This window comes from Pelodiscus sinensis, chromosome 18 (assembly GCF_049634645.1).
Source record: "Pelodiscus sinensis isolate JC-2024 chromosome 18, ASM4963464v1, whole genome shotgun sequence".
In the NCBI taxonomy this organism is placed as follows: Eukaryota; Metazoa; Chordata; order Testudines; family Trionychidae; genus Pelodiscus; species Pelodiscus sinensis.
Window position 1 is genome coordinate 31,769,703 of NC_134728.1, and position 14,659 is coordinate 31,784,361.

The 14,659-nt window shown below is 49.8% G+C and overlaps 1 protein-coding gene across 7 annotated transcripts in view; it reads right to left on the reverse strand.

Annotated features, from left to right (window-relative positions):
* MMP24 (matrix metallopeptidase 24) overlaps positions 1-14,659 on the reverse strand; it is a 114,583-nt gene that overhangs the window by 74,034 nt on the left and 25,890 nt on the right. For 3 of the 7 annotated variants that reach the window (XM_075901451.1, XM_075901450.1, XM_075901453.1), the window contains one exon: positions 4,102-4,406. In XM_075901451.1, the coding sequence (XP_075757566.1) occupies positions 4,102-4,406 (305 nt within the window). Of the gene's footprint in view, positions 1-4,089; positions 4,407-6,561; positions 6,625-14,659 lie in introns of all 7 variants that reach the window. The other 4 variants (XM_075901449.1, XM_075901452.1, XM_075901454.1 and 1 more) reach the window with 2 other exon arrangements.

The window sequence follows — 14,659 nt, forward strand, 5'->3', positions numbered from 1 at the left end:
AATATCTTCATCAACGATTTAGATATTGGCATAGAAAGTACACTTATTAAGTTTGCAGATGATATCAAGCTGGGAGGGGTTGCAACTGCTCTGGAGGATAGGGTCATAATTCAAAATGATCTGGACAAATTGGAGAAACAGTCTGAGGTAAATAGGATGAAGTTTAATAAAGACAAATGCAAAGTGCTCCACTTAGGAAGGAACAATCAGTTTCACATATACAGAATGGGAAGCGACTGTCTGGGAAGGAGTACGGCAGAAAGGGATCTAGGGGTTATAGTGGACCACAAGCTGAACATGAGTCAGCAGTGTGATGCTGTTGCAAAAAAAGCAAACATGATTCTGGAATGCATTAACAGGTGTGTTGTGAGCAAGACACAAGAAGTCATTCTTCCGCTCTACTCTGCGCTGGTTAGGCCTCAGCTGGAGGATTGTGTCCAGTTCCGGGCACTGCATTTCAAGAAAGACGTGGAGAAATTGGCGAGGGTCCAGAGAAGAGCAACAAGAATGATTAAAGGTCTAGAGAACATGACCTATGAGTGAAGGGTGAAAGAATTGGGTTTGTTTAGTTTAGAAAAGAGAAGATTGAGGGGGGACATGATAGCAGTTTTCAGATATTTAAAAGGGTGTCATAAGGAGGAGGGAGAAAACTTGTTCATCTTGGCCTCTGAGGATAGAACAAGAAGCAATGGGCTTAAACTGCAGGAAGAGAGGTTTAGGTTGGACATTAGGAAAACGTTCCTAATTGTCAGGGTACTCAAACACTGGAATAAATTGCCCAGGGAGGTTGTAGAATCTCCATCTGTTGAGATATTTAAGAGTAGGTTAGATAAATGTTTATCAGGGATGGTCTAGATTGTGCTTGGTCCTGTCATGAGGGCAGGGGACTGGACTCAATGACCTCTCGAGGTCCCTTCCAGTCCCAGTATTCTATGATTCATTGTAAGGATAAACAAAAATTTGAGATAGCTGTGCAAAAACATTTCCATCGGAGTAGAATGTCTTACCTATTAAAAGTCTATGTAGCTCTGCTTTTTACTGAATAGTCCACTGTGTTTGTATTAAGATTTCTAAAAATTATGACATTGGCAGCAGCTATTATAACTAAAATCTTTTTCTGTAGAAAAGCAAAATATGGAAAGAGAGTTTTGTTAATAATTACTGTTGCTGGGGATGGGGTTTACTTCAGAACTGAAAAACTCACATAAAATAAAATAACCAGCCAATCCAACCATCAGGACGGAGACAACACTACAGGTTGGACCTCTCTTGTCCAGCACCACTGGGACCTGACCGGTCCAGCAAGAGAATTTGCCTGGGGGAGGGATAGCTCAGTGGTTTGAGCATTGGCCTGCTAAACCCAGGGTTGAGAGTTCAATCCTTGCGGAGGCCATTTAGGGATTTGGGGCAAAAATTCATCAGCGATGGTACTTGGTCCTGCTGTGAAGGCAGGGGACTGGACTCCATGACCTTTCAAGGTCCCTTTCAGTTCTAGGAGATAGGCAATCTCCATTATTAAATTACAATGGGGGGGGTCCCCCCCTGATACCAGCCCCTCAGCCCACAGTCCCTCCCCACTGCCAGCTCCTTCAGCCCAGCTGGGCTGTCTGTAGGCCAGCAGGGCAGCTCTAGCCCCACTGCTGGAATGGCACGTTGCCCAATCAGGCTGCTGCTGCTGCTGCAGCCCCAACCCCACTGACAAGTACCACATGGCCCCAAGCACACTGATTCTGCCAGGCTGCTGTGGCCGCCGCCGCCCCCACCAGCTTCCTCTCCCAGGCTGCTGCAGCCACAGCCCTGGCCCTGCTGCCAGGTGGAAGGCAGCCCCAAACACACTGCTGCTACCACCGCCGCCCAGGCCTCCCCTCTTGGGCTTCTGTGGTCCTGGCCCCACCGCGAGGTAGGAAACAGTCCCGATCGCACTCTGCCCAGGCTGCTGCGGCCCCACTGCTAGCAGACTCACAGGGTTGCACCAGGCTCCCACCTGCTAGCCCTCCTGCCCAGGGTCTCTCTCATCCAGGAACATCTGTGGTCATGATGAATCACAGATGTTGCCAGATGAGAGAATCCCATATTTGAGAGGTGCAACCTGTAGTTAAAAAAAGAACAGCTCAGGAACAAATCTAGAAGCAAAGGGTAATAGTACCCCATCGGAAGGACATCATACTACCATACACTCAGCTACCTGTGGAGAAAGCCCCTATACCTGTGGTCACCAACAGGTAGATCACGATCTACCGGTAAATCTTGGAGCCTCTGACAGGTGATCCTGACTGGCCAGGAAGCTCTCAAGCGCTGGCACTTCAATTACCCCTCCACTCACTGTCATGCTGCTCCTGCCCTCTGCCTTGCAATTGCCTCCCTGGGAGCCTCCTGCTTGCTGTACAGTGTGTGGGAGAGAGAAGCAGGGGCACTGACATTCCGGTGTCCACCCTCCCCTACTTCTATACCCGGTCTCCACACAGAGAAGGGGATGGAGGGAGCTTGGCAGTGCAAATCTCTGTCACTTTCACACAATGTGTGTGTGTCTGTCACTCTCAGAAACACACACAGTCCTTCACTCTCGTCTCCCAACCCAACACGTACATGGGGCAACACATACATGGGGGGTTGTTGTTAATTCTCTTACTGCTTGCAAAGTGTGTGGTTTTTGTTTTTTGACTGTCCCTGCCCTGAAACTCCTCCTACATCCAACCTCCTACGCCAACGTGAGTCCCCCTGCACCCAAACTCCTTCCTAGAGCTTGCACCCTGAAACCCCTCCTGGACCCAATACCCCACCCTGGGCTAAGCCTAGAGCCCCTCCCACACTCCAAACCCTTGGCCCAAGACCAGAGCCTGCACCCCTACCCCATACTCCAGCCTGGTGAAAGTGAGTGAGGATGGGAGATGAAGGGGGATGGAGTGAGCAGGGTGAGGCCTCAGAGAAGGGGTGGAGGAGACTGAGGGCTTCAAAGAAGAGGCAGGAAGGAAGTGAGGCAAGGATATTTGGGTCTGAGGTAGATCTTACATTGCACTTAAATTGAAAAAGTGATTCTGTTAAAAAGGTTGGAGACCACTGCCCTACACCAAGGGGAAATTCTTCCAAACTCTGGCAACAGCACTTACGAAAACATAAAAAACAAGAGCCTACAGTGAGAGGGGAATGCAACTGAATGAACAGTAAGGGAGGAGCAGGCTAACCTTTAAAGACAAACACTGAGGGCACATCAAATCTTAACTCAGGTGCTTTGATACCATGGTGATGAACCTTCACCCAACTCTAATTTTCTGGTATTCAACAAGTTTAAATTGCAAAATGCTCTAATAGTGTTTAAAATTAATCTTCATTTACAAGCATAACCTTATTTTGACAATGGATTTTTTCTAGAATTTGTTTTGAATCTGTGATCTTCTCCACACATATGAATCTGTAATTGGAAACTCATGTTTCACAGCATTCAGTTAAAAAAAATCATAATTTTCTTTCAAATTTATGAAAGATTGATTCCCACTGAAAGTCTGGGAAGATAAAACCTCTTCACTATTTAACACGCAAAAGACAGTTTTCCTGATTCCAACAATCATCTTTAAAATAGCCAGCAAGTACTCTCTTCCAGCCTGAGACTCAACATGGAACATTTCAGACTAAAATAATTTTTGTGATATTTAGAAATTCAGTCAAAAATAATAAAACTTGCAACTGAAACCTTTCTGCTTTCATACCTCTGCATTCCTCTGCTGAGCATTCAGCATCTGTCTGCTTAGGATTTACACATCAACTTTGCCTCTGCTTTTTCAGCACTCCTATCACTTTCCTCCCATAAGGGACAATTTTCTCTGCAGAGAGAGTTACCCAGATCTTCAAAGATCTACACAGCTAAGGTGGCACACATTTTTGCTCATTCCTAAACACATTCATATAGGTGTAAAGATGCACAAACCTCCAATTTGTGCACATACACCAGGTTTTTGTGCACTTAAGATGGAGTTCATTTCCTTTTAACTGGGACCAATTCTGTGGAAGAAGGCTCCACTAACCTGGCATTAACCCCATTAAATGCCTATTGTTGACTTTACATTCAGCTTGTTCTTGTTTTAAAAATTTTACCTGAAATCTTACCATCATGATTAGAATTTCCCAGAGTCCAGGGCTCATCTGAATCGAAGTGAGTATCTCCTCCTATTCCTGGTCCAGGAAAGTAAGCATGGGCTAAGAATCCACCTTCTCCATCAAATGGAGAACTGTCTCCGTGGAAACCAGAGGCAAAAAATATCATAATATCCGCTTCCTTCCTGTCACTTTTAATTTCATGATAAGGGACCTCTTCAAAGGTTAGTGGAGTCACTCTCTGCCAAACATCAAATGCCTGACGAATGGCTCTCCTTGTGTCAAGCTCTCCAACCTTGGGGGTGAAGTTGTGTACACTGTATAAAGTGGAAAAGAAGGACTGGTTAAAGGCACACATCCTATACAAGTGTTCCCATTACCACAGTTAGACACACTTGTACCTGCAACTTTTGCACTTGAGATTTACATCATTTTTAGCCATCATTCAAAAGCTACGGAAGCTAATAGGAATCGTTCCCTGACTTCAGGGGATATTGCATCAGGCTTTGAATGCCTGATTCCTAGGAATGTAAAATGTAAACTGGTTAACTGAGTAGTGTATGCTGATCGGTAAGGTATTTCAGTTAATGATTAAGCTCCATTGTTGCCCCGCGCCAGGGGTCCTGGCTGCCAGCCCCACACCCTGGGTTCTGGCTGCCAGGAGCCTGGGCATGGGGCTGGCAGCTGGGACCCAAGCACAGAGCCACAATCAGGATCTCAGGAGCAGGACCGGCAGCTGGAATCCCAGATGTGGGGCCAGTAGCTGCAAGGCATCTACTCCTCAAATAAATGCTATTAAGAGACTATTAAGACTGTCAAAGCGTTGTATAACCTCAGTTTAGCCACCTAGGCATGTGGATTAAGTCACATTCTCCAATGACACAATCACATACAGTGTCTTCCTCCCTTATGGAAGTCTGAACTCAAAACTTTCAGATCTACAGAGAAGGCCTTAGCCACTCAAGTGGCAGGGCTACCTCGCTACAGAAGCATACTGCTAGAATTTATACAAGCAAGTTGCTAACGGGGGACGTAACATACAGGATCCTAATTGCTTGTGAGTCAATACTGCAATGTTGGTTTCAGGATCCCTGGGTTCTACTCCTGACTCTGGGAGCAGACTGTGTTCTAGAGGTTAGAGCAAGGAGTTTGGATAGTACAGCTGAGCATGTAATTTTGCACTCTTATTTTGCAAGGCAGTGGGACAGATCTGATATGGTAATTTTAAGGACTTGTGTTCTGGTCCTAGGCTTAGCTTGAACTGTGTCACTTCTGAGTTCTCTTATCTATGCAATAAGTGCATGCTAATTGAGTGCATGCTAACAAGGTTATGAAGTCTTTTGGGTAAGAACAGAGAAATACTGGCAACAGTCAGAAAAAGAACTGAGACTAGGACTCATTCTCCCATAGTTTAACATTCAGCATGTCGTCACACAGGATAACAGAGTTCTTTGAGGAGAGAGAGCGTCTCTCTCCCTCTCAAGATGTGACATTCTTACTCTGATGCAAGCATGCATGTTAAGATTTTCACTTAGCAGGTCACTGGTGAGTAAAGGATGTACTACTGACTCATGAGCTCTAAGAGTCAGTCTTTTAGCCTGACTTTCTGCAGACAGGCAGCTAAATCTGAGTTTAGGCAGAAGACGACCCATTTTAGATCCCACAGTGATTCTCAAAACCTCTGCTCAGCTGCTACCTAGCCCAGTATGTGCCTTGCTCATTCTGAGTAAGCTTTTGCTTTTGGGTATGCACATCTCACTCTCAACATCCAGTTCCTCCCAAAGCATGGGGTTGCATCCTTGATCATCTTAGCTAATAGCTATTGATGAACCTATCTAAAGCAGTTACGCTTTTGGCTTTCACAACAATGAGTTCCACAGGTTGACTGTGTTGTGTGAAGTATTTCCTCTTGTTTATTTTAAACCTCCTGTACATTCATTTCATTGGTTGACCCCTGCTACTTATGTGAAGAAGTAAATAACATTTCCTTATTCACTTTCTCTGTTTATAAATTGCTGTTAGTTTGTCCAACTTCTTCTTGATCGTCTCATCTGCATTCCCCTTTTCTTCATCAAGGTCTGCAAGTGCCTGAAACCTGCTCTTTAACTGAAAAATGAAGGCTTTCTGTATTTCAGGGGATTTTTGCTTGTCAGTATCATAAAGCCTATATTCCTTGTTTGGTGGACTTCTGCTTCTCAGTTTTACCTTGATGGAAGCTACCACATGCTGATGGTTGCTGCCAACATCTGCACCCCTTCTCACTTTCACATCAGTCAGTGAGCGTGGCCATTTGCCAATGATCATCATATGGTCAATCTGGTTCTTATCTCTGCTATCTGCAGAACACAATGCCAGCTTGTGAATTTCAGAATGCTGACAGAGTTCTGACAATGACTAGGTCATAAGTCTCTCTCCATTTCCACGCACACATCTTCCCATTGCTCTGTTGCTGTTTGCGTTGTTCTTACTGACCTTGGCATTCAGGTCTTCCCTGATGACAGTTACATCATGGCATGGTATTCTCTCTAACTCCGCCTGTAATGTAAGTTAGAATTTTTCCTTTACTTCTTTATCACTGTCATTGGTGGGAGCATAGCACTGAACCAGGGTGATATTATTGTGTTTCCTTTCAGACTGGCTCTCATAAGGCTGCTGCTGCTGGACTTCCACTCAAGCACAGACTTCTCCATTCCTTTCTTCAAAATGATGGCAACACCTTCCAGATGTTGCCCATCATCTCAACCAGAATATAGCAAGGTTTCTCCAGAGAAAAGAACGGTTACTTACCTGTAACTGTTGTTCTTCGAGATGTGTTGCTCATGTCCATTCGAAGTAGGTGTGCGCGCCGCGTGCACCACATCTTCCGGAGCATTTTCCCTAGCGGTACCTGTAGCGCCGGCGGGGCGCCCCCTGCAGTGGCGCCGCCATGGCGGGGCATAAGTACCCCTGCCGGCGCTGCCCCACCTCAGTTCCTTCTTGCCGGATACTCCGACGAAGGGGAGGTAGGGTAGGAGTCGAATGGGCATGAGCAACACATCTCAAACAACAACAGTTACAGGTAAGTAACCGTTCTTTTCTTCTTCGAGTGGTTGCTCATGTCCATTCGAAGTAGGTGACTACCAAGCTAACCCCATGGAGGAGGGGTCGGAGCAGTCATACCAGCAGAGTCATGAAGAGAAGTGAACAATAAACAGATTTATTTGAACAATTCAACACTTATAAGGCACATATTTAGAACAAAGGCAACAGGACATTATTAACCTATTTACAGTACCGACTCTAGGACTGCAGAACCCACACCCGCATCCTCCCTAGCTTGCTGAGATAGCGCGTAGTGCGCTGTAAACATGTGGAGGGAAGACCACGTGGCCGCCCTGCAAATTTCTGTTATTGGTACCTGGGCACCAAAAGCCACTGAGGACGCCTGCGCCCTGATAGAGTGTGCCTTCACCCTGGGTGGGGGTTTACCAGCCAGTTGATAACACTCTGCTATACATTGCACCACCCATCTAACCATTGTGTAGAAATAGAAATTCTAACCTTTGTGTAGAAATAGGCGAACCTTTCCCCTTATCCCCAAACGCAATGAACAATTGTTGGGATTTACGGAAGGGCTTAGTTTGGTCAAAATAGAACGCCAGCGCTCGCTTGGCATCCAGGGAGTGTAGTACGCGCTCATTAGGGGAGGCGTGGGGTTTAGGGAAGAACACCGGTAGATAAATCTCCTGGGAAAGGTGAAACCACTTTCAGGAGGAAGGCCGGATGAGGCCGTAGCCTTACATTATCGTGCGAAAAAATAAGGTAGGGCGGTTCTATAGTTAGCGCCCTTAGCTCTGATACCCTTCTAGCAGACGTAATGGCTACTATGAAAGCAACCTTGAATGAAAGATTTTTCAAAGAACATGTAGCCAATGGCTCGAAAGGAGGGGACATAAGCCTGTGTAGGACCAGGTTGAGGTCCCAGGCAGGGTGCAGAGCTGTCACCGAGGTGTACAATTTCTCCAAACCAGTAAGAAACCTTTTAACCACCTGGTTAGAAAAAAGAGAGGCTCCTGCCATACCAACATGGAAGGCGGAGAGAGATGCCACATGGACTTTGACAGAAGAAAAGGACAGGCCACTAGATCAGAGTTGAAAGAGATAGTCGAGAATAGTTGGAATAGGGGCCGAGGACGAGTGTACTCCTCTCCGGGACGCCCAAGACGAGAAGCACCGCCACTTGGCAGCATACGACCGTCTAGTGGAGGGCTTCCTGCTGCTAAGGAGCACCATCTGTACTTGTCGGGAACATTCCCTTTCTGGTTGATTCAACCATGGATAAACCAGGCCATTAGGTGAAGAGACCGGAGATCCGGGTGAACCATTATCCCCCCATGCCAAGATTGAGTTAGCAGGTCCCAAACTGGGGGGAGTGCTATAGGGTCTTGGGTCAGCATGTCCACCAGCATGGGGAACAAGAACTGTCTGGGCCACCAGGGGGCTATGAGGATGATCGAGGACCGAAAAGTTCTCGCTCTGATCAATACCCTGGAAATTAAGGGAAACGGAGGGAAAACATAGAGAACACCCTTTGGCCACGTGGCCGTTAGGGCGTCTCCCCTGGAGAATTTCCCCAGCCCCAGCAGGGAACAGTAGTTCCTGCACTTGGCATTGCGTGCTGAGGCGAAGAACAGGTCTAGGTGGGGATAGCCCCACCTGCGGAAAACCTGACTGAGGACAGAGTCCTTGAGCGACCACTCGTGGGCTCCAAAGGATCTGCTCAGTGTTTTTGCACCCGGGGAGGTACTCCGCCTGAGGTGTGATATTGTGCGTGACACACAGGTGCCAGAGACGCAGGGCCTCCTTGCAGAGGGGTGGCGAACATGCCCCACCCTGCTTGTTGAGGTAGAAAACCGCTGCAGTGATGTCCATACGCACCAGGATTGAGCGGTGGGAGAGCCTCGGCAGGAATGCTTCGCAGGCCCTCCTCACCGCCCGCAATTCCCGGACATTGATGTGCAGGGTCCGTTCAGAAAGGGACCAGAGGCCCTGAGTTCTGTGGCACCCAAGGTGTGCTCCCCATCCCAGGTCGGACGCATCGGAGACCAGCGTCAGTGAGGGGGGAGGGGCGTTGAAGGGAACCCCGCTGCACATCACGGTTTCCTGGGTCCACCAGAGTAGGGAGTGCAGAATGTCCGGGGTCACTGTAACTATGGAACCCCAGAGACCCTTGGATTGGCAGAAGACCTTCGCCAACCACGCCTGCAGAGGTCTCATTCTCATCCTGGCATGTCGCACCGTGTATGTGCATGCTGCCATGTGGCCCAGGAGCCTGGAGCAGACCCAAGGTGTCGTGATGGGGGACTGATTTAGCCGTGAGATCAGCTCCACTATGGAGAGGAACCTGCTGTGGGGTCAGGGATAACTTCTCGACATTTATCATGAGCCCTAACCTTAAGAAGAGAGCTCTTATGAGTGTTACATGAGCTTCTACCTGCTCGTACGAGCAACCTTGGATCAGCCAATCGTCGAGGTACGGGAACACATGTACCCCTCGATTGCGCAGAAAGGCGGCAATCACAGCCATACATTTTGTAAATACCCTTGGTGCAGTATATAACCCAAAGGGGAGTACCGTGAACTGAAAATGGCAATGGCCCACCATAAACCGGAGGAACCTCCTGTGACTGGGCCTGATTGCCACGTAGAAGTAGACATCCTTTAGGTCGAGAGTCGCGTACCAGTCGCCCAGTTGTAGCACTGGGATGACCGAGGCCAAAGTCACCATTCTGAACTTGTGTTTTACAACCGCCTTGTTTAAGTATCGCAGGTCCAGGATAGGACGAACTCCCCCTTTTGGTTTCGGAACAACAAAGTAACGGGAGTAAAACCCCCTGCCCCGAAGATGCGGAGGGACCCCTTCTATTGCTCCTTTTTCGAGGAGCACCGCCACTTCCTGAGACAGGATGTGTTCGTGGGGGGTGTCCCTTACTAGGGACAGAGTAGGGGGTTTTGAAGGCAGTGGGCCCAGGAATGGGATAGAATAGCCCGTATTTACAATGTTCAGGACCCAGGCATCTGATGTTATCAGGGCCCATGCCTGGGCAAAATGGGATAGCCTGGCCCCAAACGGGGGGCCAGGGTGGCAGACTGGTACGGGACTCTCGAACACGGCGTCAAAACTGGGGCTTGCCCTGATGGGGAGGGCCATGGGGACCTGCCCGCTGGGGATCAGCCCCTAGGCCCTTGAGGGTGCACAGCCGCCCCGGAACCTCCACCAGAGGCCTGGGAGCGGCGCCTCCAGAAATCCCCACCGAGGAGCTGGGGCTACACTCTACCTTGCTGCCTACAAGGCAGTTGTCACCACTGCATGGCCGGCGTATGTATGCCCAAGGACTTCAGAGTTGATCTCGTGTCCTTTAGGGTATGGAGCCTGGAATCGGTGTGCTCCGAGAACAGAGTCTTCCCTTCAAAGGGCAAGTCCTGGATAGTGTGCTGCACATCCGAAGGAATCCCCGAGACGTGGAGCCACGCCACGCGACGCATAACGACACCAGTCGCCATGGTGCAGGCTGCCGAGTCCACAATGTCCAATGACGCTTGGAGGGCAGTTTGTGTAATGACTTCACCCTTGGAAGCCATAGCCACAAACTATTGGCGGTCCTCCATCGGGAGTCGGTCTCTAAACTTTTCGACAGCCTGCCAGGTGTTAAAAGCATACCTGCTCAGCATCGCCTGCTGGTTAGCGATGCGGAGCTGTAGAGCGCCTGTAGCATAGACCTTACGGCCCAACAGGTCCAGCTTCTTAGGCTCCCTTGCCTTTGGAGAAGGCCCGGGCTGGGGAAGCCTTTCTTTTTGAGCTGCGGCCTGCACGACCAAGGATCCCGGGATGGGCTGGGAGTAAAGGAATTCATGCCCTGACTGCAGGGCGAAATAATGCCTCTCTACCCCTTTTAGGGTAGGGGTCAAGGTTGCTGGCGTTTGCCACAGGGCATTAGTAATTTTGGAAACAGTTTTATTGAGCGGTAAGGCAAACCGTGTAGGGGCGTCCTCCGTGAGGATGTCCACCATCGGATCGGTGTCCTCAATTATGGGCTCCACCGGAACAGCCAGGTTGGAAGCCATGCGCCGCAGGAGATCCTGGTGTGCTCTGGCACCCATTAATGGCAGACCAGGTGCTGGGTCCGCTAGTGCCTCATCGGGGGAGGACGACGAGGACGACTCCTAAAGCAGCAGAGGAGCGGTCGTGGCCAACTGCGGGGCCAGTTGGACGGTCTGAGCCTCCGGGGGGCCTGCCTCCGGTGCAGGATCATGTTGCAGCACCCGAAGGGGGGAGGAAGGCACCCTGGACAGGGACGCCGACGGACGGGAACGGTGCCCTGAAGCCTCCAACCCCATAGATGGTGGCGGCTGACCCTGCCACTGATGATAGGCCCAGGGGGTCCAAAAAGGTCACTGCAGGTGCGGGAGCCACATCTGCTGGTTGTGGTCCCTCCGGTGTCTGGATCTGGACCTGTGAGTCGAGGATGCTCCCGAGGACCCCGACTGTACCGACACCGCGTCCGAGTCTGAAGAGTAATCGGACTCCGGCCAAGGCGGAGCCGATGAGGTGTGTGGTGCAAACTTGGCCATCGACTCAGGTTTGCCAGCATGAGCACGGCGAGGTCGTGCCGTCTGCGGCACCGGGGGACCCATGCCCAGTGCCGTAAGGGCCGTTGGTAATTGCGGCACCGGGGAATCCAGACCCGGTGCGGCGAATTCTGCTGAGTGCGAAACAGCCAGCTGTGGCAACGGGGTGCCGAGGCCCGGTGCCAGTTGCGTTGTCAGTAGCTGCGGCACCGAGGTGCTCAGGCTTGGTGCCGGTTGCAACGCCAGTATTTGCGGCACCGGGGTGCCCAGGCCCGGTGCCGGCTGCGTCGCCAGTAGCTGTGGAACCGAGGTGCTCAAGCTCCGTGTCGGTTGCAATGCCAGGAGTTGCGGCACCGGGGTGCCTAGGCCCGGTGTCAATTGCGACGCCAATATCTGTGGCACCGGGGTGTCCAGGCCCGGTGTCAGTCGCGACGCCTGCAGATGCAGTACCGGGGTGCCCATGCCCGGTGCCGATTGCATTGTCTGTAGTTACGGCACCGGGGTGCTCAGGCTCGGTGCCGGCTGAGTCATGCCCGACTGAAGCGGCACCAGGGTGCCCAGGCCCGGTGCCGGGGTAGACCATTGGGTCGATGCCGGTGCCGATGAAGGCACGGAGATGGACGCCGACTCCTGGGAGTGACTGGATGCCACATGGCCATGGGGGTATGGCACCAGTACCGCCAAGCGGGGCCCTGGCAAAGCGGTAAGCAGTGACCTGCCATGACTCGAAGCCCCCTGAGACTGACGACTCGGCGTCGTGAAGGGTCCCGCAGTAACAGTGGGAACCCGGTGCCGGTGTGCGGCCTCGGGCGTGGAGGCCGGTGCGCTGCGCACCGCAGGCTGCTCCGGCGGCACCGGTTGAAGCGCCGTCTCCATAAGGAGAAGCTTCAAGTGGGAAAATCTTTCTTTTCTCATACAGGGCTTGAAAGACTTGCAGATTTTGCAGGCAATTGCCAGATGAGCCTCACCCAGACACTTAAGGCAGCTGTCGTGTGGGTCGCCTCTGGGCATAAACTTCCCGCAGTCAGCGCACGCCTTGAAGCCTTGCGGCCCTGGCATTCCTTACCCCCAAGGGGGAAGGAACAAAACAAAGAACCTAACTATCTAACTATACAAACTATTTACAATGTGAGAAACGGGAACCATTAACTATCTAAGCCTAAGCAGATAGAGAGAGATGGACGCTTCAACGACCGTCACGTCGGTAAGAAGGAACTGAGGTGGAGCAGCGCTGGCAGGGGTACTTATGCCCCGCCATGGCGGCACCACTCCAGGGGGCACCCCGCCGGCGCTACAGGTACCGCTAGGGAAAACGCTCCAGAAGACATGGTGCACGCGGCGCGAACACCTACTTCGAATGGACATGAGCAACCACTCGAAGAAGAATGTTGTTAAATCTTCCTTAACCTGTCCATCTGCTCTCACTGACACCCAGGATTTGTAAACTGCAGCATCTTAACTCCGCTGTGAGCTGAGCTATCTTCCCTGTTTTGTATGTCGTCCATACAGTCCAAAACCTAAGGGTTTTTTTTGTCGCGGTGTTGAGCATTTTGGTTTTTATGCCAGTGGCCTCCTTTCAGCTTTCACCACACATCCCAAGCATTGTTACAGGCTAGGGACCGAATGGCTAAGTAGCAGTTCTGCAGAAAAGGACCTGGGGATTATAGTGGATAAGAAGCTGGATAGGAGTCAACAGTGTGCCCTTGTAGCCAAGAAGGCTAATAGCATATTAGGGTGCATTAGGAGGAGCATTGCCAGCAGATCCAGAGATGTCATTATTCCCCTTTATTCGGCTCTGGTAAGGCCACATCTGGAGAACTGTGTCCAGTTCTGTGCCCCCCACTATAGACAGTGGACACACTGGAGAGGGTCCAGAGTGCATGACCTATGAGGAGAGGTCATGGTGGAACCAGACTGCTGGCACTAAACATTAAAAAGGCCGTAAAGCAGTTTTTAAACTAAGAGATGGGGGAAAGCCGATTGGTGTGGAGATGCACGTAAATCGGAGGGAGACTTCTCTTAGAGGAGAATCCATTGATAGAGATTCTCTAAGCTGTAGTCAGAAAGAGAGGAGGGGAGAGGGCAAACCTTGGGCCAGGGCAGACAAACAACCGCATACAAAGGAATCCAATGCATCAGAGAAGGGCAGACAAATAAGCAGTGGCAAATTTTTAAAGTGCTTGTACACAAATGCTAGGAGTCTGACTAATAAGATGGGTGAACTAGAGTACCTCTTATTAAATGAGGAGATTGACGTAATAGGCATCACTGAAACCTGGTGGAATGAGGAAAATCTGTGGGACACAATCATACTGGGATATAAAATATATAGAAAGGATAGAGCAGGCCGGGCGGGTGGGGGATTTTAATTACCCCCATATTGACTGGATACATGTCACCTCAGGAAGAGAAGCTGAGATAAAATTTCTCAATGGCTTAAATGACTGCTTCTTGGAGCAGCTGGTGCAGGAACCCACAAGGGGAGAGGCAATTCTCAATTTAGTCCTGAGTGGAGTGCAGGATCAGGTCCAGGATATAACCATTACAGGACCGCTTGGGAATAGTGACCATAATATAATAACATTCAACATTCTTGTGTAAACAGAAATTAAAAGGCACAGTGACTAGAGCCAAATCCCTGAAAGCTTCATGGAAACTTTTTAAAGACACCATAATAGAGGCCCAACTTAATTGTATACCCCAAATTAAAAAACATAGCAAGAGACCTAAGAGAGAGTCACCGTGGCTTAACCACCATGTAAAAGAAGCAGTGAGGGACAAAAAGGTATCTTTTAAGAAGTGGAAGTCTAATCCTAGTGAGATAAATAGAAAGGAACGTAAACACTGTCAAATCAAGTGTAAAAATGTAATAAGAAAAGCAAAAAAAGATTTTGAGGAACAGCTAGCCAAAAACTCAAAAAGAAATAAAATGTTTTTTAAGTACATTAGAAGCAGGAAGCCT